We start from the raw sequence: 24,238 nt of genomic DNA, 5'->3' as shown, positions 1-24,238 counted from the left end.
TCATTCACTATCCTTTAGACTAAATGACATTGAAGCCAGAAATCAACCAGGGATTATTTAATGCAGTAGTTTTAGCAAACTCAGTTTCAAGTGTTCATATTCATTCTTTTCCATTTATTTTTGTTACCAACTAATTTGTCTGATCAAGGTCAATGAAGTATGAGCCCAAAAACCAAAACAAGCACTTTCAGTTAGACAGGGTGCATAGAGTACTTATACTGAGCAGAGCATTAATGTCCTCAGCACAATCCTGCTTGTTCACATGTTCATGTTCAGAAGAAAGAAGCACACAGAATTTGACTTTCTCCAAAAAAAGATTTATTAAACAGATTTCTTGTTTGCAGCTGCAACCTGTGGAAAAAACAAACAAAAAAAATAATAACATGAAGCATATTTATAAGATAAGACTTGGGCAGACAAGGTGTTGTAGCGCTTTTGTAAACTTGTCTTCAAACTGAAATCAAATTACTTGCTTGGGGATAAAATGGTGGTATAATGGTTTCATCATGCTGCTATAGCTGCCCTAAATTATGCCAATTATTTCAACACGACCAAATTAAACTTCTCACCTGCTTAAGATTCTGTTACTTTCCTGTTCACTTTTAAATTTCTGACCACATCATAACCCACCAAAACATGCTGTTTCAGTGGGAAACGTGCAACTTAAGGGAGTAAGATCCTATCAAAATGCATTTCATGGGGACTTGAGAGTGAACACACATTTGGAAGAAAAACTGTCTTCCAGTTGCTGCCAAAAACACCCTGAATTGTCTACTGACAGTACATGGCAGGAACCTCCATTGCAAGGGAAAAGCATCAATCTCTTAAAAAGCCATCAGAAACTACAACACACAAGGGGGATTCATGAAGAGGTAACGAAGCCACACCAACATGCTTCCTGCCAGTTTTGTGCAGCAGGCCGGGCCCAGGTCTACTCATCTGCATATTGCTCATTAGCATGGGTAAACAAGGAGAAAACTGGTGCCATACGGCGAACTTGCCAAGCATGAAATTCCCTCCTCGTGTTTACCCCCTTTACCCTTGGATTATCACAACGCTGCTGCTTCTCTGATTTTTGACAAGGCCCAACTGCGATTTGTTTTTTTAGTAAAAGGCGAACAAGGAATTCCAGTAGTGTGCCATCCAAGACATAACTCACTCGGCTGGCAGAGGAAATTTAGCCCAAGGACAAGTGCTTTAAAAAGCCTTGCATGCTGAAGTGACACTGGGGCTGTGTACTCCCGCAGCAGACAGTGTTGCATCAAAGCAAAGGGATGATATTTCTGTGATCACATTTGCTGAAGGCACCACCCAGAGAGCGTCTGAACGTCACATAAAATGGCAAAGTGTATCATACGCAGTCAGTCACTGAAACCAACCTTTGCCTGGCCAGCATATGCTTGTGGTGACATTCAACAGCTGGGGAGCCTGATACTAGAGCATTAAAGTCTAGCAGGGGTTTACACAACAGTTACAATTCCTACAGCCCCTCAGTACAATTATTACCATTGAAAGCTTTCAGAAGTCCTATCCCCTTTGTGTTTTTCCCATTCCTGAGTTAATAGAAACAAGTTGAAGTGCAGGGGGTCTGGTAGGATTCAGTGCTCAACCAGCAGTGTTATTTATGGCAGCCAGATGAAAGGAGTCTACACCACTACACAGATCTAAGCTGTATTTAAGATATGTTACCAGTGCGACTAATGTTTACATGTTAACAATGGTCATAATCACACTGTATGACCTGCAGTATAGCCAACATTATAAGTTGCAGTAAATAGCATTCATATGTAATATCACCAACAGTTTTGTCATTCAGATCCCACGAGAAACACTCATACACTCAAAGAATTTTCACCAAGTAAAAAATACATTAAACCTCGTTTCTGTAGCCCTCCCATTGTTTTTAAACTATGAGTTGTCAGGCTGGGCTACTTCAGTACCACAGTTTACGCCACACCATGTTAAAATGTTAAAGACATATGAGCAAATAATTATGCATTTTGTATTGACTCAAATAATTTTTAGGTAATGCTTTTATGTACTTTCATAAGTGCACTACATGAGCTGATCCACTAATCAAATTAGTGAAAAAGAAGTGCATCCTGGAGATGCATAATAACCCAAATATTAAAGTAACTCAGATCATTGGAGTAGTTCTTCAACTATGTATGGTTTTGCTTTGACTCACTAAATCCAAGGACTCAAATAATCAAGTAACTTATGTGCATGTCAATGTAATAATTAGGGAAGACGGATCAGTTTCTCACCTGGCCAGCAATTCTGTCCAGGTCTCTGGTTCCCTGGGAGGTTAGTCTGCGACCACTGAGGAAAAAAAGAACAGCAAAAATTAAAACAGGAAAATGACAGAACACAATATAATTCATCAATCTAGATAACATTAACAAAAAAAATTAATACACAAAATACATAAGTCTTCAATAACAACTTCTTTACAGCACATTGACCACAGTATTACTCAGGGAAGGCCACTGATCAATTATCCGTCCATACACGTTGGGCAAAAAAAAAAAAACTCATCGACCATGAAACAAAGGCCAATTCAAAATGGAATTTCATTTTCCTGCAGACTTGAACTGAATAAAAACCAAGCCAATCAATTAGTCTTCTCGTTACAGAGTGATTACATCTGTATTGAAGGCTCACACAGCAGAATTCTAGCTTATGCATGAAGGTTTCACAATTATCCAGCATGATATTGATTAGTATATTTCACATCAAGGTTCTGCATAGATAAAAATGCAGGTACAAAATGAGGACTATGTGCGACTGATAGTGTGTGTGTAAAGGGTGTATGGACATCATAGTGCCCACAGTACACAGAAAACATCACATCATGCATATGCCAACGTATGCGTGTAGTCAGCTTTGACTGCACAAAGACAATATATTGTCATGCAAACTGTTGTAACAACTCAATAACTAAAATGTTGAGCTTTCAATTCTTTCAAATCCTGATGGATACCACGAATAAGACACTTACCCATTGGGATCCTTCTCAATCATCTTGAGCAGCTCGAGAGCCTGCAGCACCTTACGAGCCACATTCTTGGATCCTACACTGTAATGGGCAGGGCACACGCCGTTCCTCTTGCGAGCTCCATAGATCTTTGTCATGGAGCCAACACCAGCACCTCCGCGGAGGTATAGGTGGCGGACTGTGGATGCTGGGTGAGCAGGGGAGAAAGTGGCAGCGTCAGTTGTGATGCGATAATTTTGGGATTCACTCTCAACATGATAAAATACAAATGACTCGATATTTGAAATACACCAATTGCCATGTTTTTTGGCTGATTCCAATATGCCTATAAGAACTATAAATGACAGCTACACAAACATTTGGTAACTTTTCTTTAATGGACAATTCAATGCTATGTTTATAATAAATCATTGACTATTAAATACCTAGTTGAAGGACTGTCTCTCAGTGCATTACCACTGTTTACAAGGTTTTGCGATCTTATTAAGACATGAAGATAATAATTAGTGCTGTTCAATATTTAATGAACAAAGCACTTAGGTCAGAGATTAAGAGTGAATGAGTTGTATATTTTCACTTAGCATTGACAGTTTTATCACATTTAGTTAGATGTTTAAACTGTAGGATTAAATAAAGGGTCTAAGGCAAATGCACAGATAAAATTATCTTCCCCTTTCTTTGGTTATCAAGTCCCATTTGAGGGTTGAAATGCAAAAATACTGCAGAAATGCAGGCTCTAGTACTCCGCCAACAGCAGTCATGCTAATGAGGTATTTCTCAGTGGCAGTCCTCAAAACTTAACTAAACAAATCCAATACAACTTGTGTAACTAGATATTACAAGGGTATGAATTAACCATTACACTAAGGTCTGTTCTTTTCAAATCAGTTATTCTTGAGATTCTTAAAACATTAAATTTGTTACTGTACAAACAAATACCAAATCAGAGCAGGGCTTTCCGCTGACATTTATGAAGCCAATTAAACCCATGCTGCATTTATGACAGCCTCCAATACCATGTGAAATCTACAACATCCCTATTAGTGATGAAAAATGCATTTAGTCCTTCAGGAAGTCAGCAACAACTTCCAACATGAGCATGTGGTTGAATTACTCTGAATTCAGTATTACACTTTTAATGTAATATAAATACTTGTTGCAAAAAACTATTTTAAAAACAGCACCATGTCGTTCTAGTATTGAAGAGACATCACTAGTTGAAAACCAGAATGAACATGAATATTCAGACTTACCAGCCCTGATGTAGAACCAGTTCTCATCACTGGGGGCCAGCTCCTTGTGCTTACCCAACTTGACAAGGTCCACCCAGTCAGGCACCTTCAGCTTTCCTGACCTAGGTACAGGAGAGAGGTGTCATCATGTAAACCAGAAATGGATCCCATATAAATATTTTGTTTGCATGTACCAGTAAGTTCATCAATATTACACAATTTAAGAGCACTGCATACAACTAAACACTAACTCGAAAAAAATATAATTAATAAATAAGGTAATTCATTGTAAAACCAAGAGCAAGTTTTGTGGGAAAACAAAAATACCCACTTCTTCAGGAACGCCGCCAGGGCACGGACAAACTCCTGCTGGTTGACGTCTTTCACTGTGACACCCGGCATCTGTATAAGAAAACACTGTCGTTACTTTTAACATATCTACTGATATACACATGAAATAGGCTAAGTTAGCACAACTCTAAATATAAGCCAGGCGGGAGCTGCTCGCTTTCTGGCAAGCTATGTCATCCAACGTTACACAGAGCGTAAGTGTGGACTAACGAAATCTGTTGCTTTCACCATGATATATTCCAATGACTGACCGCTCAGCTTAACTCGAGATGTGATATTGTTGCAAATAACAAAATATAAATTTGACAATCCACGGAACGACGGAAACATTTATAACAAACACGTGAAGGGGCTCTGGGCTGCATGCTTTCAGCCGGCATTAGCTTTCCTTGCAGCTAAAGTGTCGTAAAGCGCTAACAGGCTACTAGACCCGTCTCAGTACAAGCCCCGTTTCATAGTGAACCCTTACCATTCAAAAACAGACAATTCAGTTAGATTCCGACGACATACACACAATATCTTTTTTGGAAATAAGCATTACTATTTTGCATTTAAGCAGTACATATGTGGCAAAATCGGTACAGCTAGCCACTAGCTAGAAGGCCTCAACGAGGTAGCATGGGGGCAGCCATAACTAAGAGAACGACAGTTCGAGAGCAGCATTCAAGAATTATTTAAAAAACTGATTAACACGTCCTACGACCTCACGCAGCGATTAACCACTTTATTAATCTATATCTTATATCCTACCTGACCAAGTTTCGAGTGTAAACGCTGAAGTTTGAAGCTATTTAGTGCCAAATAACTAGGAAAGGAAAAATAGCGCTTTACCTTGCTTGTGGACAGCGAAGGGAAGAGGGTGGAACGGGGTTTCCAACCCATGTTAAAACGGGCAAATCTCGTTTCATTACGCGAGATCGGGGCGTTGTTTTTTCCACCGATGAGGCTGATCACGGTCACATTATAACTGTGACAAAAGCACAGAGACTGTTGTTTGGCGGGCAGTCTCCTTGGTGTACGGGTTTCCCCCATACAACGAAATACATTTATTCTGTCCTCGTCTTTAACAAACAAATCTGGATGTGTGAATATGCACACGTCAAAAATAAAGATATAAAAGAAAACAATACTCAGATACAGCCTGGTACTACAAGCCATGTCACTATAAATTGATGGCACATAGAAAGAATCATGAAGTTGATTCATTGTGATTCTACTTTTGTACTGTTTTACCCTGTCTTTCTCTAGGGTCTCCACTTCCACAAATAACAAACACACTGTGGTTGTATTTTGAAATTGCAGCAGAATAAGTTACTTTGTTAATCTCTCTTCTTGATTTGTATTGTGGGTATGTTTTTGTGAAATGGAGCCCCCTTCGTGGGGCTCAGTGTGCCACTGCTGGAGCTTGGAGCTTGGCCCTTTTGGCAGACAGTGAGAGAATGATTTGTAGACACACTGATATGCTTGGGTGATTTTTTGGAAATTATATGCATATTTTCCAGGCCATAACAGTCAGCCCTACAGTTCAATGAAGCTCATTTGCATATAAAAACTAAAGTAAACATTTAGAGCACACAAAACTCTGTTTTCAACAAATTTTTAGTGGAGTAGGCCAGCTCCAGGCTTTCTCTCTTTGTTGTGAGTCTATATCGTTTCTCCATTTGAGAGTATAACAGTATTATTGAATGAACTTTCAAAGACCATAGGATGGATAATGTGAAATATAAGCATAAAGGTGGGGGCATGCATTCTCTCTGTGTAGGCATCTTAGCAATATAGCTCAATATACAATGATGATGTGTGTTTATTTTGTCTCATAGAGCAATCTCTTGTGGATAAGACTATGTAAAATGCCCCCGATATCTCTATTCATCCTCATCACCTCCAACTCCTTAAAAAAGCATGTTGCCTTCTGAGTTAAGAGCTACCTGTTATTTTCCTTTGTCTTTTGTCAAATAAAGAGATGATTGGAAGAATCGAAGAACACGTGAGTGAGAAGGGTTTTTACTATAGAAATAAATAATAAACCTTGTTTGTGTGTGTCTATGTCTGTGTGCCCATACTCATATATGTGCATGCATGTGTGTGTGTGTGTGTGTGTGTGTGTGTATGTGTGCCTTATTAACATATTTCACTGCCTGGCAGAGGTGGTGTTGCCCTTTGCACATCTCCGATGGAAAGGGCAGCCATGCTCCAACATTGACACAATTGATATGTTTGCAGAGACAGGAGAGAGAAAGATAGCAGGCAGGTGGATAAGCAGAGGTTTATGAATCAGGTTTACTCTGTCAGTGGGGGCAGGCAGTTTAGAGTGAGAGGTGAGAGTGAGAGATAGCGATCCTGGAGGGAAATAAAAAGGCAGCCAAGTTATACAGAGGACAGATTATAGAGCTTTGTATAAACTATCTGTGTCATCGCAGGGCTTCACAACAGGTAACTGTACCTTTTTATCCTAATTTACTTCTTTGACATTATATGAACATAGGGACACTCACTGGCTTTTCTCTAAATGGCAGAGACCATCCTGAAAGGTTTGGCCCTGTAGCTTGAATGTTGCTTCAAAGAGCTTAATTGATTAATTAAGGCAATTAATTACACTGGGAATGACCAGCCACTAATTTGAATTGAAAACTCATACAAGGTGGATTAAACTCCATTAATTACCTCAGTAAATCAATTTTGCTGAGGCTCTTCAAGTGGTGAGACAGGAGACAACTGTGTAAAGTGATTATGAAGCGGTATAAAGAGGTTATTTCAGCCAGTCAGGATTATTATGGAAAAGTGACGACTAACACCAAATGTTCTGAAAAGGTCAAACTAATTACGTGGAATGGACAGGTGGCATATTGCTGCGGCAAATCCACTATTTCAATATTCATCCATTCAGCTTTATGCAAGACTATTGTTTGAAAATGCACTAAAATTAGCTGCCAATCATTTTTGAATGGATGTACTGAAAATTACTCATTGGGGAAGTGCGCACTAGTGTGACTGAGTGTCAGTGTTCATATATTTATGCATAAATGTCTAGGTCTATTTGTATTTCAGAGAGTATGACTGTGCAAATGATGCACGGTGGGCTAGAGGGAGGGGGGAGGCAAAACAGGGACCAGAAAAAGGGGAGAGTGAAGAGAGTGTGAACAGTATGTTGCCACCCGGCTTGGTGCTTGTTGCTCTCTGTTTGCATGGTGCTCACATCCTCGGTGGCAAAGTTCTGTCAAGTCTGGTCTGGCCTGACCTTTTCGCTCTCCAGGCACGTTTACAGCTCTCCAATACCTATCAAAATATCTACTCTCTCCGTGCCCATCTCTCTAGCCCCTAGCATGAACTTGCATCACATTCTCTAGCCCTCCACATCTGTACTTTCTCCCTCTCTTGCTGACTGTTTTGGTATTCTGCCCAACACCCTTATGCTTAACCTCAAAATTTCCTCCACCCTTTGTCACTCTGTTCTCATTTGTATTCCTTCTATTCTTTGCCTTTCCCTATGTTTGACCATTCCCTTGACAATGCCAGTGAGTGCTGCAGGGGCAGTCTTTACTGAAAGAGCCATGTGGGAACATACAGTAGGGCAGGGGTGGCAGCTAGAGTGGGCGTGAATGAGACTGTATTTGCATAAGCATCAATACATTTTTCTTTAATTTTTGCTTTTTCACATCATTATCAGTAATGGCTTTTTAAACTGTATTCAGATATGTTATTTGCTTTTAACAGTCTGTGCTTCTCTTTATTTGATCTCCCCTAGACATGGAAGTCATGTGGCTATACTCCCTGTGCCAGTGCATTCTATCTGTGGCTGTAATAGTGGTGAGTGTGAGGTTGTGCATGGCGGTCAGTGGCAGCGGTACCGTGGCTGACATCCGGGAGGGACCCCAGGGAGCTGGACCCCAACCAGGGAGCGTCTCATGCTGTCTTCGACTGTGCTTGGGCTGGGTGGGGGCTATAGGGGGTGCAATTGAAGTCCCTTTAACTGTGTTACTCAACCTGCGAACCTCCCAGTGTCTGTACACCTGCATAACCTTGGTGTGTTGCCCTATACTGGTGAGGCAGTTTACCATGTTCCTGTTAATGCTGCTTACCCTGGACACCCACCTGCAGCATCACTTGGCAGAGAGGTGAGTCTATAAAATCTGTTTACGCCATTGAAGAATAAGTATAAAAATCCTCAGTGAGTGAGTTTAAGTGGAAGCCATCTGTCAAACATTAACATGGTACAAATAGAATTCAGTCTGATGGGTATATAAGATATTTTGTCAGAAATATAGTAAAGCATCACGCAATGTCTATGGAAATTACATACAGTGCTTTTATACTTTCTTGCATCTGTGTGTGGGAGAAGGTAAATATGTGGGTGGTAAGAGTCAACCAACACTCTCAAGTGAACGATCAGAAATAATGGAAGAAAATCAATATAGGGTAAAAGAAAAAAAAAAGCAGTAAACATGTCAAAATGTGCCATTGTATGGAGTACTGTACATCAAAACAGGCTGCTTTCCATCTGAGATACGGGTGAATAAAGATCAAGAGGCTCTGAGGCTCTTAGATGTTTGATTGACAATGACCTATAAATCCAGTCTTTCAGTGGGAGAGAGTCAGGTATTCTGTCTTTTCTTAAATGGTCTTCAGTTGCTTTGTGTCAACCAGGTAGCCAGCTGGTGCAAGTAAAATGGGATTTTTCTGCACTTTACTCAGATCTGTTTTCAAAAACATGTATCTACAGTCACCTATGGAGCTCACTCACATCTAGTATATATTACAACTGTTAGAGCAGATCTTTTTTAAAAGGTGAATCATTATATATTTTTGTTGTTAGTGAGTAAGTGTCAAGGTAGCTTAGGGCTGTAGGAACAGTGCAGATACTCGTGTTATTTCTTTCTGTAATCTAAAGCCCTGGGAAGAAGTTGCAGTATAAACTCAAATATTTCCACATCCTCATGTCTTTGGGTGCCAGGTACTCTTCAGTGGTGACCCGTCAGCGAGCTCTGTGTGTGGTTCTGCTGTGCTGGGTGGGCTCTGTTCTGTCTTCCTTCGCGCAGTTCATCGGCTCGGACGTGCTTGACATCTGGAGAAGTGGTAGTGGAAGTGGTCCGGGCACGGCTGGCCTCGGGCTGGGTGGCAACTGGACGACCTCTTTGCCCCACTTTACCCCTTCCCCACCCCCAAAGTACCACCATGACCGCAAGGTCATTGGGAAGTACCTTCCATATGGAGGCTTCCTGTCCAAGTTTTATATGGAGGATATGCACAACTTCACCTACGCCGAGATTCACAGCAGCCACTGGGGAGTGTGCGCCCCTGACACTGTTCTCAGTCCCCATTTCCTGGTCTATGTTTATGGGATGACAGTGTTCATGCTACCCTTGCTTTGCCTGCTGGCCATTTACCTTGACCTGCTATGCATGAAGCCCAGGAAGACTCCATTTAGTCATGCAGACCCTCCAAAACATGACTCCTGCCGGGTCCGTTCCCTGGCTCTGTCTCTCTCCCTTTTAGTTCTGCTGTGCCTGCCTCTCCACATTATCCATGCTCTCATGCTTTTCACCCCCAGCACCAATCTTCCTTCCTGGGCTCATGCAGTTGCCCTGTTCCTCTTCCAGCTGTACAGCCTTGTGCCCCAGATCCTCTTCACTCCTCCTCGGAAACAAGTGGGGGAGGAACGGGCAACATTTCCTCTTTCTTGTCCCAGCCTTCCACCTGCAGTAGCTCTGTCCAGAGGAAAATCTGTCCATATGGCCCTGTGTGAAGCAGTGCAGGCAGCTCCCTGGTCTTCAGCCAAACACTCCCTTAAAGCCAAAGTGTGCCCAGAGGTCTAAATTCTAAAGATGTAAGCAGTTGTAAACATTTTCATCGAGCTCTATAATCTTCCTAGAACAATGTTCCCTCGATGTCTCGGCTGCATAAGAAATAGCTAGTGTCTGAAACAAATGGCTTGTGGACTGAAATAGAATAAATATAGCACATTCCTGTTTGTTGTTGGCTTTTTAACTAATCAGCAACCTCATGCACAGACGTTATGAATTACTCACAAATGAAAAGGCCAGTTAATTATCAGGTCCCACACCAAATGTCAGTGAGAAAATTAAGTCTCTAGATGATGACAACTATCCTGATCACAGATGTCTGTTTTCTTTGACTGCTCTTCCTATGGGTCTTATCCTAAGCCTGTTTTAAGTCTCTGCTAAGCCAACCACCGGTAATGTAGATATATGAGTGACAGCGTTTAATTAAACATTCAGTAATAACATAGTGGTCCAGAGAGGACGCAGCATTGTAGGGAAAACATAATTAACCTGGTTATTGCACAATCTTCATGGCTGTTTTGATTAAACTTGTAAATACAATGTGTTGCTCTCTTGTAATAAAAGGGCCTTGCTCACACTAATTGGATTGTTCATCTTGAACCGTGGTGGTGTAAGAAATCACTGATGGAGAAAAAAGGAGAAATCCATCTCTTTCTGCATGGAACATGGCCATGACAGTCAACATGTTTCTCTCTCCTCCCTCTGTTCTTCTCCCTCTTCTGAGTTTAGATTTCTTGCTTGCTCTTTTTGGTGGCTGATCATTTTCCAGCTTTCTCGGCTCAGTTTTTCATTTATTTTCTCACTCATCATGTCTTTCCCTGCTCTCCATCCCCTCTTTATGTACTCAAAAAATGCACAGCATGTGAGTACAGTGTGTCTTCCATCAGTCCAAAAAAATCTCTGAGTGGAACACATTATTGATACAGAAATCTGGTAAAGGGAGAAAAGAAAGATTTCTCCCGCTTCCCCGGTGCGGCTGCCCATTCAATTGTTCTGTCTGCCTGAAAGCTTCCTGATTATGCTAGGCCTCGACACACTCAGCCATCTCAATCAATGCCTCCTGCTATGCTGGCACTCTGTGCACACCTCCATGCTTTGCCAAGACCGGTGAACACCATCCTAGGGTCACTTGGGTTGACGTTAAAGATGGATAAAACTGTGTCTAATCCACCAGGAATAGAGATAGTTTTTGGATGGAATGTGATATTTACCGTGACTCGTAGAAATAAAATATGACGGTCATAAATGGGTCATAAATGGGGAATTTTCTGATGTGGACCCTTTCCAGGACATTAATCGGTGAAACCAGCATCAGCAAGAACTGTGTGAGGTATTCATAGACTTCTTGCTGCCATTATTGGCCAGATTATGGTACATTCACTGCATGTCATAAACTCATGGAGCAACACAACTGGAAGTTGTCTGACTTGTCCCAGTCTCATTTTTGCTTATGTCTATTGATATGATAATCACCCTCTGTGATCACGGTGGTGGTCTGTTTGTCATCAGGTCTAGCAGCTAAACTGTATTACTGTGATGGTCAGAGAATGGCCAGTTTCCCAGAATGCACCACTGTAAGCATAACTAACTATCCAACATTCAACCCTGTGAATTTGAATGTGATTAAAATCTTTCTCTATGGAAAACACACAAAACTATAAACTAAAGTTTGCTTCTTTTTTTTTTTTGAGCAGAAGTAGAAATATCTGTATCAAACAACCAACAAACACAACCAGACTGAGCTGTGAATCTCACAGGAAAGCAAGCGCTGAAACAGAAGGACACACACTCCTGTTGTGAGGACACATAAAGCGACAATATTCTCACTTTTATTACCCATCGACCACCGTGGGTCTGATATCAGGAACTACCTGTGCTACCCTTGCGTCATCATAAACTGAAGATATGTCTGGTGTTGTTGACTTGTGTAGATGTGCGTGCGCGAACTGTTTGTTGGCCAGAGTGTCAACTCCAGCTCGTGGCGCCTGGCAAGTCCATTACTTTGATTGCCGTTTGACAATCTGTCTTTATGACAGGCGACCGCAGAGCCTTGCCATCGATGGAAAAGAAACACATCGATCTATCACCCCGCGACCTCCGGCGGCTTTCACATCTAGCCCTGTGCACAGATGGACATGTTGAGTGCTTCTCGACAGAATCGGGTATTGATTGCGTGGAAGTTAATGGCAGAGTCATATTTTTCTGTGTGCATCTGACTCAACCCTCCTGTCACCCTTTCTTCCCTGCTATCTGTTCTTATGATTCATTAGCGGCACCACTGAACCTTCTGTTTTGTTTATTCTATTTATTCTGAATGAGCTGCCAGTGCTCCGCCGCCTTCATCTTTATTTTCCCACCTATAACTCCACTATTCCCCATTGATCTAATCATATGCTCAGTCTCCTGTTCTCTTTTTCGCAGGATTTCAAAAACAGCACCTGCTAATTACACAGTAAATACATCCAAAAACCAGTCTGATCCCCAGGGTTATTTTTGTATTCTTTTTTATTTTGTCGTGCTTTGTATCTTTCTCCTATAAAGAAATAGTTAGCTATATACCAACAATGACACATGGACTCTAAAATAAACAAGAGTGAAAGACAGGAGAAGAGACGACTAGGCACAAGAGACGAAGAGAGAGAAAGACTGGGAAAGCGAGGAAAGGTAAGAGGAAGAGAGTGAAAAAAGACAGCAATTTCTCTACAGTAGAACCAAAAACAAACCATGGAAAGTGTACATTTCATTAACATTTACAATTATAATATAACAACGGCAATAATAATAACAGTAACAACAATCATAATTGTTCAAATAATAATAATAATTAATAAAAAATCAATAAGACCTCTGGTTTCTCATAAAGACAAATGATTTTTTTTTTTTATTCTTTTCTTTATTTTCTTTAAAGATCACTGGACAGTTGTTTGTTCGGCTTTGCACCTCTACAAGGCTAATATTCTGTGTTAGTATAGTTGCTTCATAATGCGTTTCAATAGTAAACTGTTTTCTTATTTCTTAAAAGTTTCATTTAATTTATGTTGCTGCTCTTTTTTATACAAATAAGGAATTCAGAGATATGTATATTTGTTCTGTCATCATGTTTACTGTACGTATGAATGTGTACATGTTTCTGCATATGTGTGGTAGCATTCAGGGAAAAAAAATTCCATCCATTTTATATTCCCATTCATTCCTTTTGCTATCGCTCCCCTTGCCCTTCTTAATAGGACTTTTAAACCTTTTTATCCTCTTAATGACATTCTAAAATAATTAAGCTTTTCTTTAATGCCTTAGCAAGTCATATTCCTTTCTTCTTTGTCGGGAACTCAGCCCAACACTAATCCTTTCATTATTAGGAGCCAACAAAGGAGGAGCGATTGGTGGGGAGGGGGGTGGGGGCAGACAGAGAGAAAGAGAGATATAAGGGAGAGGGGAGAGGACGGTAACAGGTGAGCGGAGGGAGAGTAAATTAAAAGAGAGGAGAACCCCCTTTCCCTAACTGCTAGCACAAGAGGGGAAAAAATCACTAAAAGCTGATTTTCTTTTTTTTTTTTTTTTGTACAAATTATTATCATGCCACCCACTGGGGATAGCAAAACAGGACAGTTAACTTGTTCATAAAGTATGGATACTTCCTGGGACTCTGGGCTTACACACTTCAGTGTTGTTAGGGAATTTTATATGAGATGTGCTCTGTAGGCAAGATGCTTTGGCAATTTTTAAAAAAATTTCAATTTTGCTAGCATCGGGTGCTCAATAGCTCTGGGTCAACCCCCACCCCCCCCACCTCATCCTCCTCCTCAGCTGCCCCTCCCTCCTCACACACTGCTCCCACTGTCTCTGCCAGTTAGAAGATTGAGCTATGTGAAATGGATGGTTTTCTTCAGGCGAGGAATTACAGCAGTCATCTGCTCCTAATTCCCCCTCCACTCCGGCGGCTGCACGGGCAGGATGCTGCTTTTCTTTGTGCTCCCCGCTTTCTTCTCGATCAAAAATAATTATGGCGTAATTTTGTTATTTTCTAGATGCACCTCACCCTCTCGCCCACCCACCCCCACCCCACCCCCCTCTCTGGCTCGTTTCTCCGACTTACAGTATATGGCACAGTCATTAATGGCTGGTGGGTTTATAGGGCTCTCTTTTTCTCAATCTGTCTCTAGGTTTGTGTGTGTGTGTGTATGTGTAGAAGATATGGGGTGGAATGGTGTGGGATGGACTGGCTGTGTGCAGTATCTGTATACAGTCGTTTTCAGAAGGCTGCCTGTTATGGCGCATTGTATAGAAGTGTATGTCTGTGTGTCTGTTTGTGTGTGTGTGTGTGCATGTGTGTATATACTGTATATAAGGGGGGAGACAGGGAGAGGAAGGGATAGGGGTTGAGGTCAGAAGAGAAGGGGATAGGGAAGGAAAAGGGCTACAGTAGGTACTCCTTCTTGCCCTGGCTGGCGTCGTTCCCATTGAGGAAGGCCTCCTGCACCTCACCATGTTCATCCAACCCACTGGCCTCATGGGTAAGATAGGAACCTGAATGAACAGAAAGACAGAGAGAGAGAGAGAGAGAGAGAGAGAGAGAGCGAGAGGGACATTGGAGGGGGAAGGTTAGGCGGCAAAGCGTCATGATAACTGCAGTGCCATGCAGATTTATAAAACCAATCAGCGCTAATATTATTGAGTACCATACCTGTGACTGATTAATTCATTAGTTAACTGATTGTTAGGTCAATACCAAGCAAGAATAGGCTCTCGGGTACGATATGAGCCTACCGGTGGAAATTAAAGACAGGCGATGGAAGTGTGAAGAGAAGAGTCAGAAGAGGAGAAGATGATAAAGAATAAAAGACAGGGAGGGAGGAGAGATTGGCAGAAAAGGGTGGAGGGAAGGTTAGGTCAAGTGAACAATGGCACATTTGCGTCACTCAGAAACCTATCAAACACATTTTAACACCCCTTAGGTCTGTGTGATTAATGAGTCAGTGTGTCACAGGTTGCAGAGAGCGAGCACCGCTCAAGTCATCTTCCTGCTGGAGTGTCCCTTCACTCCAGGGGTGAGTGACACTCTCATTCTCCTTACTGCAGAGGCTGACTGGCATGCTGACAGTCACGGCAGGCCGAAGACAAAGCCCTAATGGCCCTGTCTCAACACTGATTGGTTGTAATGTCCCTGTCTCTGTGCTGATTGGCGGTCAAGCCATACAGAATGTTGACTGACAGCTTGTCTAGCCATAGGGTAAGTAATGGCCGTTTGCAGCCTGCTACACTGTTCCCGGATCATTTCTTGGCAGCTCTGGCGCACAGTCAAAGGCTGCCAAAATGAGGGCACTTAAAAAGATAGGGTATGCAGGGAGGCTGCTTTTAATAGATGAGCCTTGATACACTAACATGGAGTCATAAAACATGGGGCCACACCTATTTCCCACCCCACCCTATCTCTTCCGCTATCCTGGCCAAGGTCGTCCATCACGGATGGTGCCCGACTGGAGAGGAGCATCCCATCCTGTCTGCAATGTGCTGACAATTTTACACCTCGGTTTAAAATATTATTTTCAAAGAACCTGGGTGTAACTGTCCTCCAGTGACTTTTTTTACATGCACGTTATAAAAAAAAGTGCAGAAATGAGACAACGCGCCTATGAAAAATGTAATAAAATACTCTGAGTGCCAAGACATGTTCCCTGCTTGTGAAGGAAACTTTTGTGTTACTCAATACGTGTGTGTTTGCGAGTGTGTGTTACCTTTCTGTCGGACGGAGCACCAGATGGTGACAATGAGGACGCAGATGACGGTGAAAACCAGCAGTGCCAGAACGCCACCTATCACTGCATATGGTACTGCACTGTGAGTCTCTACCACTGCGCCGGGATCTGAGAAACAACAACAGAGACAGTTTATGTGTATGGGTGGAGTGCATAAAAGGAAAATATGGAGATATAAGGAGAGAGAAGCGCAGGGCAAAGAAATTGAGATAAACAGAGAGATGCATCAAAAATGAAAGAGATAAAAGTGAGAGAAAAAAAGCACATTAAAACTCCAGCGTGGGAGAGAGTTCAGGGAGCAAGACAGGAGAGAAGTGGAGTCAATATCTTCCACCCAACTTGCATTATCACCTTTCCTCACCCCCACCGCTGCACAGAAAGTCAGGCAGTCATACTGGGTGAGAAGAAGGTGGAGAAATGAGGAGAGTGAATAAAGAAATAAGTATGTCAGCCTCTAAAAACGCACTACAAGCCAAGCACCTGTCAAGAGCACAATGCATTTTGAATGAAGAGTGTGTTTACACCCCAGCCCTGGGAAATGAAATCAAACACTTCACCACAAGATGAGTGAAGAGAGATAAAAAGATAAAGAAGACAAGTTAAATTCTGTGACATTTTGTAGTATAACATCGCAGAGAGTTATTTATGTCAAGCTCACCTTTTACTGACTTCACACACACACTGCTTTAAAGTAAAGGACAAATACTCCAGCAAACACAGACAAGCAGTTAAAAAAAATGTGGGTTATTGTGGAAATGATTTAGTCGATTAAGCAATTTGTCAACTGACAGAAGAATGAAATGACAGCAATTTGAACAATTGATTAACTGTTTCAGTCATTTATCAAGCAAAAAATGCAAAATATTTACTGGTTCCTGCTTCTGAAATATGAGGATTTACTCCTTTTTTGCTTTGTGTTATATGACTTGAGAAAAAAAACGACATCACCTACGAGCTGAGGTAAATTTTGATGTTCATTTGTTCGTATTTTCTGACATTTTGTGAACTAAACAATTAATCAATATCAAATCAAAAAAATACATCAGCAGCTTGACTGTTAACTGAAGCCCTAAAATATATAAAGAGACAGTATCTGTTGCTGACAACAGATACTTTTTTTGGATGGTGCTTGTGGGCTTGTAGCATAAGAGCTGGTAAAGCCAATGAGAAGCAAGGACACAGAGTTATTGATGCAGCTCTTGGACCTTGACAAAGCAGAATTAAAACATGAATCATTAATACAATGCTAATGGAGATTGGGAGAGAAAAAGAGAGCGAAGGAGGAGGGGAGGGAGAGGAAGAGGAGAAGGCGTTGGCAACTGTAGAAAAGACGGAGTGCTCTTATGCGTGTATTTCCTGGACAAGTGTCTCATTGAGCACCGTGGCGAACTGCACCACATTCCTACTAATGTGCATGATCAAGTACTGGTGTGTGTGTGTCTGTGTGAGTGTGATAAAGGACACATCTGTGCAGATCAAGCAAGTTGGCCTGAGCGATATTTCACAGGGGATGAAAAGGCAAGCACTCAAGAACACCACCTTTACCTCAAGTGCCCCCTGTGCTTAATCCACGGCAGCACACAGCTCCACAGGAAATGACTGACAGTATTAAAAAGTGTGTTCTTTCTACAAGGAGCCCGCCCTTGTAGAAAGGAGCCCCCCCCCCCACCACAAGACTGCACATCAACATCGACTAAACGTTCACCAAATCATTCAAGAAGCCACAGCTTTTTCTTATGACTCTTTATGACATTTCCACGCATGCCCAGCAGGTGAACAACCTCTGCCTGTCACAGTCAGTGGCAGCAGCGGAAGAACAAGAAGGATGCCCCCGCTCCCTTCGCTTCATCTCCGCTTTTAAGAAGCAGAGAGGAGACAGAGCAGCCAAAGGTGTGGAAAGAAAGAAGCGATGCCAGTGACTGTGTGTTTGTATCAGCATATGTATGAGATAAATGGATACTATGGATAAAGACAGAGGGAAACTAGTGAAAGAGAGTGTGTAGTTTTACACACACACGCACACTTACACACCCATTGAGGGTAGCACTAGTGCCAAGCAACCTTTTCTTTCTCCACTCTTTCAACCATTTCTTTCTTTCCTTATTTCTCTCTGTCTTTCTCTCACTCATTCGCTCTGTCCATATGCTGTATGTGTGTGTTTGTGAGTGTGGATGTGTGCACATAAATATGTTTGTGTAGCATCTTCTCAGCCCTCCAGAGGCCGGTGTCAGTCAGTTAAAGGCTAGGTGTGCTGCCAATTCCTTAAACTCTTAACGCAGATTCATAAACAGTACCCACCAAGCACCAAGAGACCACCCCCCCAGTCCATACAAACACACACACACACACACAAATGCTGACTGGGCATTGTGTGTGGGGTGCATCAAACAGCCAGTGATAAGAAAGAGGGAGAGTGGGTGGTTGCGCACGATGCATACCCAAGCATCTGCAGACACACGCGCTCATGTAGATGCAGGGCAAAAGAAGGTTGCAGCAGAAAAATGGTGTGTGTGTGTGTGTATGCGTGTGTATATGTGTGTGTGTGTGGGCCACCTGAGAGCCATCAAATGAATGTGGGGAGTGGAAGACACCAAAGGAGAGCAGGGAAGGACAAGGAGAGAGATGGAGGGTAGCAGAGGGAGAATAAAATAGGTGTGTGTGTTACCTTCCGGGTCCAAGGCCAAGCTGGGTGTTAGGAGGGTTGGGGTGGTGGAATGGGAGGTGATTGGTTGGGTGGAAGTAGGAGTGGGAGGGACCGTGGTAGTGACTGACACATTATCTACAGACAGACAGGGAATGGGATAACACACATACACAAACGCTATTATCTACAACATGCAGTGACATTTCAACACAGGTGTTGCAGGGTTTTGTAGCAAGGTTAGTGCTGCACATAAAACATGACACACACTTTATTGTGGTTGAATATTAATTGAGTTTCATGGCTGCTGTGGCTCAGCATCCTGCTTGATGATCTAATGCGAGTCAACGTTCTGTTATGTACAGAGGAATGAAAATGGTTTGCCATCAAATATTTTGCATTTAACAAAAGAGTTAAAAGAAATATCAAATGGAAAAGAACACCAGTCCCTCTGTAAATAGGACATGTCTTGCTACATACTATTTGACTATATGATCATTAATGGTTATTTTTTCATTTTTTTAAACCTCATTTTATTCTTTTTTTTTCAATCACTTTATATGTTTTTTTTTAGTGGTATTTCATATTGTTTTTGAGCTGAATCAAATGTTTTATGGACTATTTTGATATAGAGTGGGTACTTACCATTGTTATTACTGACATTAGTATTTTTATTCTTATTTGTTCTTGTTGTTATTTTCTTGTTGCCTGTGTTTTTGATTTTAAATTATATCATTGTTTTAAATTATGATGTAGCATTCAACTGCGTGGGCCCCAGGAAGAGTAGTTGCTACCTTGGAGGTGCCTAATGAGGATCCAAATAAATAAATAAATCATTGGATGGTAGTCTCAAAGACACCTCATCTCTTCCAATGAGTTTAGAGGAGGAGGCACAGATGTAAAACCAAAGAAACGGACAAGAGATTTATTTCAGACACGCTGCTCAGCAACTGAGGCTGATGCCATTTCAGTACCACGGACAAATACCGCTAATTATTTTCACAAATTGAATGCTGCGGTGCGAAATGGAATCGATCTCGACCCCTGACAAGCGATAAAGACGCGGACAAATGACGTTCTCTGGTGGACCTGTGCACCAGTTGAAGGAGGGTTAAAGAAAACAATACAATGGGAAAGACATGCTTTAAAGCAGGGGCTTCGGAGAATCACACCTGGCAGAGTGCCATTTATCTACAAGGCAAATGGAATATATAGGAACACATTCTCTATCACTGACACATTTTCTATGGTACAATGGCAGGAGAGACAGAGACATTGTCTGTGACAGATGCATTCCCAATGGAGCAGTGCCATGCAGGGATTGTCTCATTCAATGGTGAACAATAGCTTGGATCTTGACACATTCTCCAAATCAATGGCTGAGACACAATGGTAGGTAGAGAGGTAGAAAGAGACAAGTTCATATTGCTGTTAAAGACAAAAATAATGGCTGACAGGAACAAAAAAGGAGACAGAGGAGTGTGTGTGTGCATCAGCACTCTCAGAGTGAATAACATTTCACTTCATCAAACAATCTCTCTAAAACCGCAACGTGTGATGTAGTTTATGTAGTCGAAGTCTCAGGACACACACACACACACACACATTCAGATGTTAACACTCACACGGCTTGTTTTGAAATACACGCAGGCCTGTTCTCACACATACCCAGAACACATTCGTGCTTACTTACACACAAATGCTTAATAGCCCACACACAGGCATATAATACACTCACAAAAGCACACATACACACACACGTGGGCGCACACTCACACACACACACACACACATTGCCCTTTCTGCTCAGGAGTAATTTATTGGTAAGTATTCCTCTGTCTCTTCCATCCCTTTCTCCCACTGGCCCTGAGATCATCAATCTCTTTTTGCACTCTTCTTATGTCAGCACTATACCTCCTCTCTCCCTCTTTTTTTCCTGTCTACAATTCTGCCTTGGTCTTCCTCTGCCTGAAAAGAAATGTACATGATGTATTTTGTGGAATATAGAGTTTTGTGTGAGGAAAAAGTGAGAGGAAGGAGGAAGAGATAAAGTGAACCAGATAAAGGGAAAGAGAACTTACCCTACAATTACCTATGCGTGTGTGTATGTGTGTGTCTGCTGATGCTCCCCTGTAGGAGTGCATGTATGTTGCATGTGTGAGTGGGTACATGCATGTGTGTCTGTGGCTGTCACTTGAGCCCGAGGACTGAGGATTAATGGCCGGGGTCGCTGCACTAATTAACTGGACGCTGATTAATTCCTCTTGGCAATTACAAAAATGGCCTAAAAAAATAGTTCTTTCTTACCATTTCCAACTTTTTCTTATCTCTCCACCACCATCTCTCACTTCCTTTTCCTTTTTCTTCATCAACCAAACTCTCGTCCCTTAATTGTACCCCCCCCGCCTTCACTCCCCTTCATTCAACTGCCTCTCTAGTTTCATTCCTTGGTGACTGCGTTCCCTCACTGCCTCTCTTCAACTTAATTAAGGAGAATGCCATACAGCTGTCGTTCTCTTGGCCGATAGCGTCCTTTTTTTTCCTCCACATCATATTGTTATTCATTAACACTATATGGCTGCCAATCAGGCACACAGCCCATGTTATTTCCAGGGAAGGATGTGGCAGCACTTGCGATAATGACGTTTCTCCTCGTATCTAATTCTTGCAGAAGTGCGCCTGAGGATACTGCGCCGCCGTTTTGGAGGAGCCCTGTTATTCTTTCATGTTCGGTGTTTCTGATTATAAGGGCCTTGCCCAGAGCAGCGGTGACTCCACTTGTCAATCGCTGTGCTAAATATCAAACATTGGGAAGAGGTCCGCTGCTGAGGTCATACCGGCCAACACTGATTGGCTGAGAAGTCATTCAAAATGTACCCAGATGCCAATAAAGGTGCAGTGTCATGTGTGGAAGAAAACAGCACTGAAGACTTTTTTTTTTTTCAAACCATATTGACTCTGCATTATCTGTGTCTGGCCTCCTCTGCCACTAGCCCCCAACCTCTTTCCATTTTCCTTCTCATTTTGTTTTTTGAGAGTCTCACTTCATTACACAGAGGTCTGTGTTTTTCATTCCAATTATCCTGACAGCTCATTACAACAGTCGCAGAGACACAGACTAAACCCTGGTCACCTAGTATCCCTTTCCATCTCATTATGTATCAATCCTTTCATCTTTCTATATTTCCCCTCTGCTTTCCATGGATCTTTCTATAAAACTATTAGTCTCTCTGTTCTTCCCTTTGCTCACTTCCTGGTCCATTTTACAGTAATATGCACACACACACACACACACACACACACACACACACACACACACACACACACACACACACACGAATGCATACATATAAGTGTGTAACATATAAGCAAACACAAACAATTCTGATCTCACCATCTCTACCTCTCTCTCTCTCTCTTTCTTTCTTTCTCTCTCCTTCTTCTTCGCATGCAATTCAATTGTAATGGGCTTTATTGGCTTGGAAATTCATCTGACTGCAGCAGCTCCGTTCAATTACATAAGGGAGCCCTGCAGGCTTTCCCCAGACAATCAGCAACACTCTCCTCCCCGTCACATGCACATGCATTCACATGCACCTTCGTGTATACACACACTCATAAAAAAAAAAAAAATCCAATTTCTCCTAAACAATGGCGGCAGAGATGAAACAGCCAAAAGGCCACATCCTTTCCACATTGTGCAGATGCTTGGTGTGGGTGTGTGTGTGTGTGTGTGTGTGTGTGTGTGTGTGTGTGTGTAATGTGTATGAATGTGTATGAGCGTGTACACTCTGTGATTCATTCAAAACAATTTTTCACATTTATATCATTAGTGACTTTATGAAAGTTGCAGAAAGTTAATTTCAGCGTATTCATTTGTGCGTACACATTCATGCACACTAACACAAAATATGTCACTCTCTTTCTCTAAATCATAAACTCATTAAGGCACACACACATACACATAAACAGAGTTGCACATACACACAACTGTGACCAGTCAAATAAAGCTCAGCTTCAATGCATCACATTTTGCCGCGGCCCGGGCTCCCTGAAGAGTTTCCCACCTCATCCTCTCTCTTCTTCTTCACCAGAATTAAGCGCACATCCTTTCATGAAGCGACAGAGCCTAAAGCCCCTGCAACAAATTGGCAGCCACTTTTGCCTGAGTTTGTGCTCCATGTACAGACCCTGATGGCAGATAACTGTCACAGAGGAAAGGTTGGCACAAAATGTGAGCGAGAGAGAGATGACAGAGAGATGAGAGAGAGAGTTTTTCTGCACCTGCAATAAAGTGGTTTCTTTCATGCTGACTCATCCTTTACAGCACACTCCTCCGGCACTCCCTCCTAGCCCCTGCTTCCTCCTCCCAGTGCACCCTGGGATTCCCTCTGGGAAAGCTGGGAGCCAACTACACTGACATTCCGTTTATCTGACAGGCTGTAGCACTGAATGTTAACCTGCGTTCGACCTCCGTTGTCCTTCTGTTGCCCTTTTCATCCCTCCACCACTTCCCCCCTCCTTCTCTCCCTCCCTCTCTCCTTCCATCCATCCATCCGCCCTCAACTCCTCTCTCAGTTCCACCATTTCTCTCTCTGTGTCCTTTTCTCAGAGAGCAAGGGCCCAGTTGAGTTAAGAGAATGAACTGCAGCTGAACCGAGGAACAGGGAGCAAACTGGTGGAAGGTGAGAAACAGCTGAAAGGGCGTGGGAGGAGAGGAGAGAGGAAGAGGAAGTGGGCAGCAAGTGTCAAAGAGGTGAGAACAGCGGGCAGAGTAAAGGAAAGGAGGGATGTCAAGGAAAGGAATGGGGAAGAGGAGAGAAAGAGGACAGGCAGCAGAGGAGAGACGATGAAAGAAGAGATGAAAAGGAAGGGAAAAGAGAGAGAGGGACATGAAATGAGAGGTTGAAACAGTTCTGGCTGAAAGAGAAAATAAGCTCACGGAGAATGAAACACTAAAGCTCGAGGAGAGGAGTGAGAGTGGATTGAGACTGTATCTTTTTCTATCACCAAAGTCTTTAGGAATAAGTGAAGAGCTTTCGTTACAAAATGAGACATTCTCTATTTGAAAAAAGAAAAAAATAAGACACCTACTATAACAACGTGGGTGCTGGAATGGGAAAAAAACACACTGTGGATAAGTGTTAGAGCTGTGAGTCATAACATATTTTACAGCATGAAATCATATTTATTCTCAGTATTGACTGACGATCTTTGTATTTAATCATCAGAAAGTAGCACTTCAATATCATTATATTAAGTCATCCATGCTGGGTTATTTACACTGATTTTGATGAAGTAAACACACCAGTTTGAAGTTATGTAACATTTACAAAGACACACGTATCACTAGAAACATTAAAGCCTGCCTGCAAAGGTTCATTTAACATTTCTTGAGAAAGAATTAACATCATGTTAACCAGATTATTAGTTGCGACATACAGGGAAATCAAGACTCCACA

General features: G+C 42.1%; 2 protein-coding genes across 26 annotated transcripts in view; both read right to left on the bottom strand.

The window, feature by feature from the left end:
* Positions 1 to 295: 295 nt before the first annotated feature.
* Positions 296 to 24,238, bottom strand: part of rps19 (ribosomal protein S19) — a 249,818-nt gene continuing 225,875 nt past the window's right edge. For 16 of the 19 annotated variants that reach the window (XM_071468614.1, XM_071468624.1, XM_071468613.1 and 13 more), the window contains exons 2-6: positions 4,562 to 4,634; positions 4,252 to 4,352; positions 3,002 to 3,185; positions 2,268 to 2,322; positions 296 to 351 (exon numbers count right to left, since the gene is read on the bottom strand). In XM_071468614.1, coding sequence (XP_071324715.1) covers positions 322 to 351; positions 2,268 to 2,322; positions 3,002 to 3,185; positions 4,252 to 4,352; positions 4,562 to 4,632 — 441 coding nt within the window. In that variant the 5' untranslated portion in view covers positions 4,633 to 4,634 and the 3' untranslated portion in view covers positions 296 to 321. Of the gene's footprint in view, positions 352 to 2,267; positions 2,323 to 3,001; positions 3,186 to 4,251; positions 4,353 to 4,561; positions 4,635 to 5,412; positions 5,487 to 24,238 lie in introns of those variants that run through there. The other 3 variants (XM_071468623.1, XM_071468607.1, XM_071468606.1) reach the window with 2 other exon arrangements.
* The window catches only part of cadm4 (cell adhesion molecule 4), a 144,438-nt gene continuing 133,069 nt past the window's right edge, over positions 12,870 to 24,238 (bottom strand). For 3 of the 7 annotated variants that reach the window (XM_071468598.1, XM_071468604.1, XM_071468597.1), the window contains exons 7-9: positions 18,801 to 18,914; positions 16,115 to 16,243; positions 12,870 to 14,906 (exon numbers count right to left, since the gene is read on the bottom strand). In XM_071468598.1, the coding sequence (XP_071324699.1) occupies positions 14,797 to 14,906; positions 16,115 to 16,243; positions 18,801 to 18,914 (353 nt within the window). In that variant the 3' untranslated portion in view covers positions 12,870 to 14,796. Of the gene's footprint in view, positions 14,907 to 15,063; positions 15,143 to 16,114; positions 16,244 to 18,800; positions 18,915 to 24,238 lie in introns of all 7 variants that reach the window. The other 4 variants (XM_071468601.1, XM_071468600.1, XM_071468599.1 and 1 more) reach the window with 3 other exon arrangements.

Source organism: Trachinotus anak, unplaced genomic scaffold (assembly GCF_046630095.1).
Source record: "Trachinotus anak isolate AG129_WGS33_773 ecotype Australia unplaced genomic scaffold, CSIRO_AGI_Tana_v1 ptg000032l, whole genome shotgun sequence".
In the NCBI taxonomy this organism is placed as follows: Eukaryota; Metazoa; Chordata; class Actinopteri; order Carangiformes; family Carangidae; genus Trachinotus; species Trachinotus anak.
This window is presented reverse-complemented; position numbering and strand designations above follow the sequence as displayed.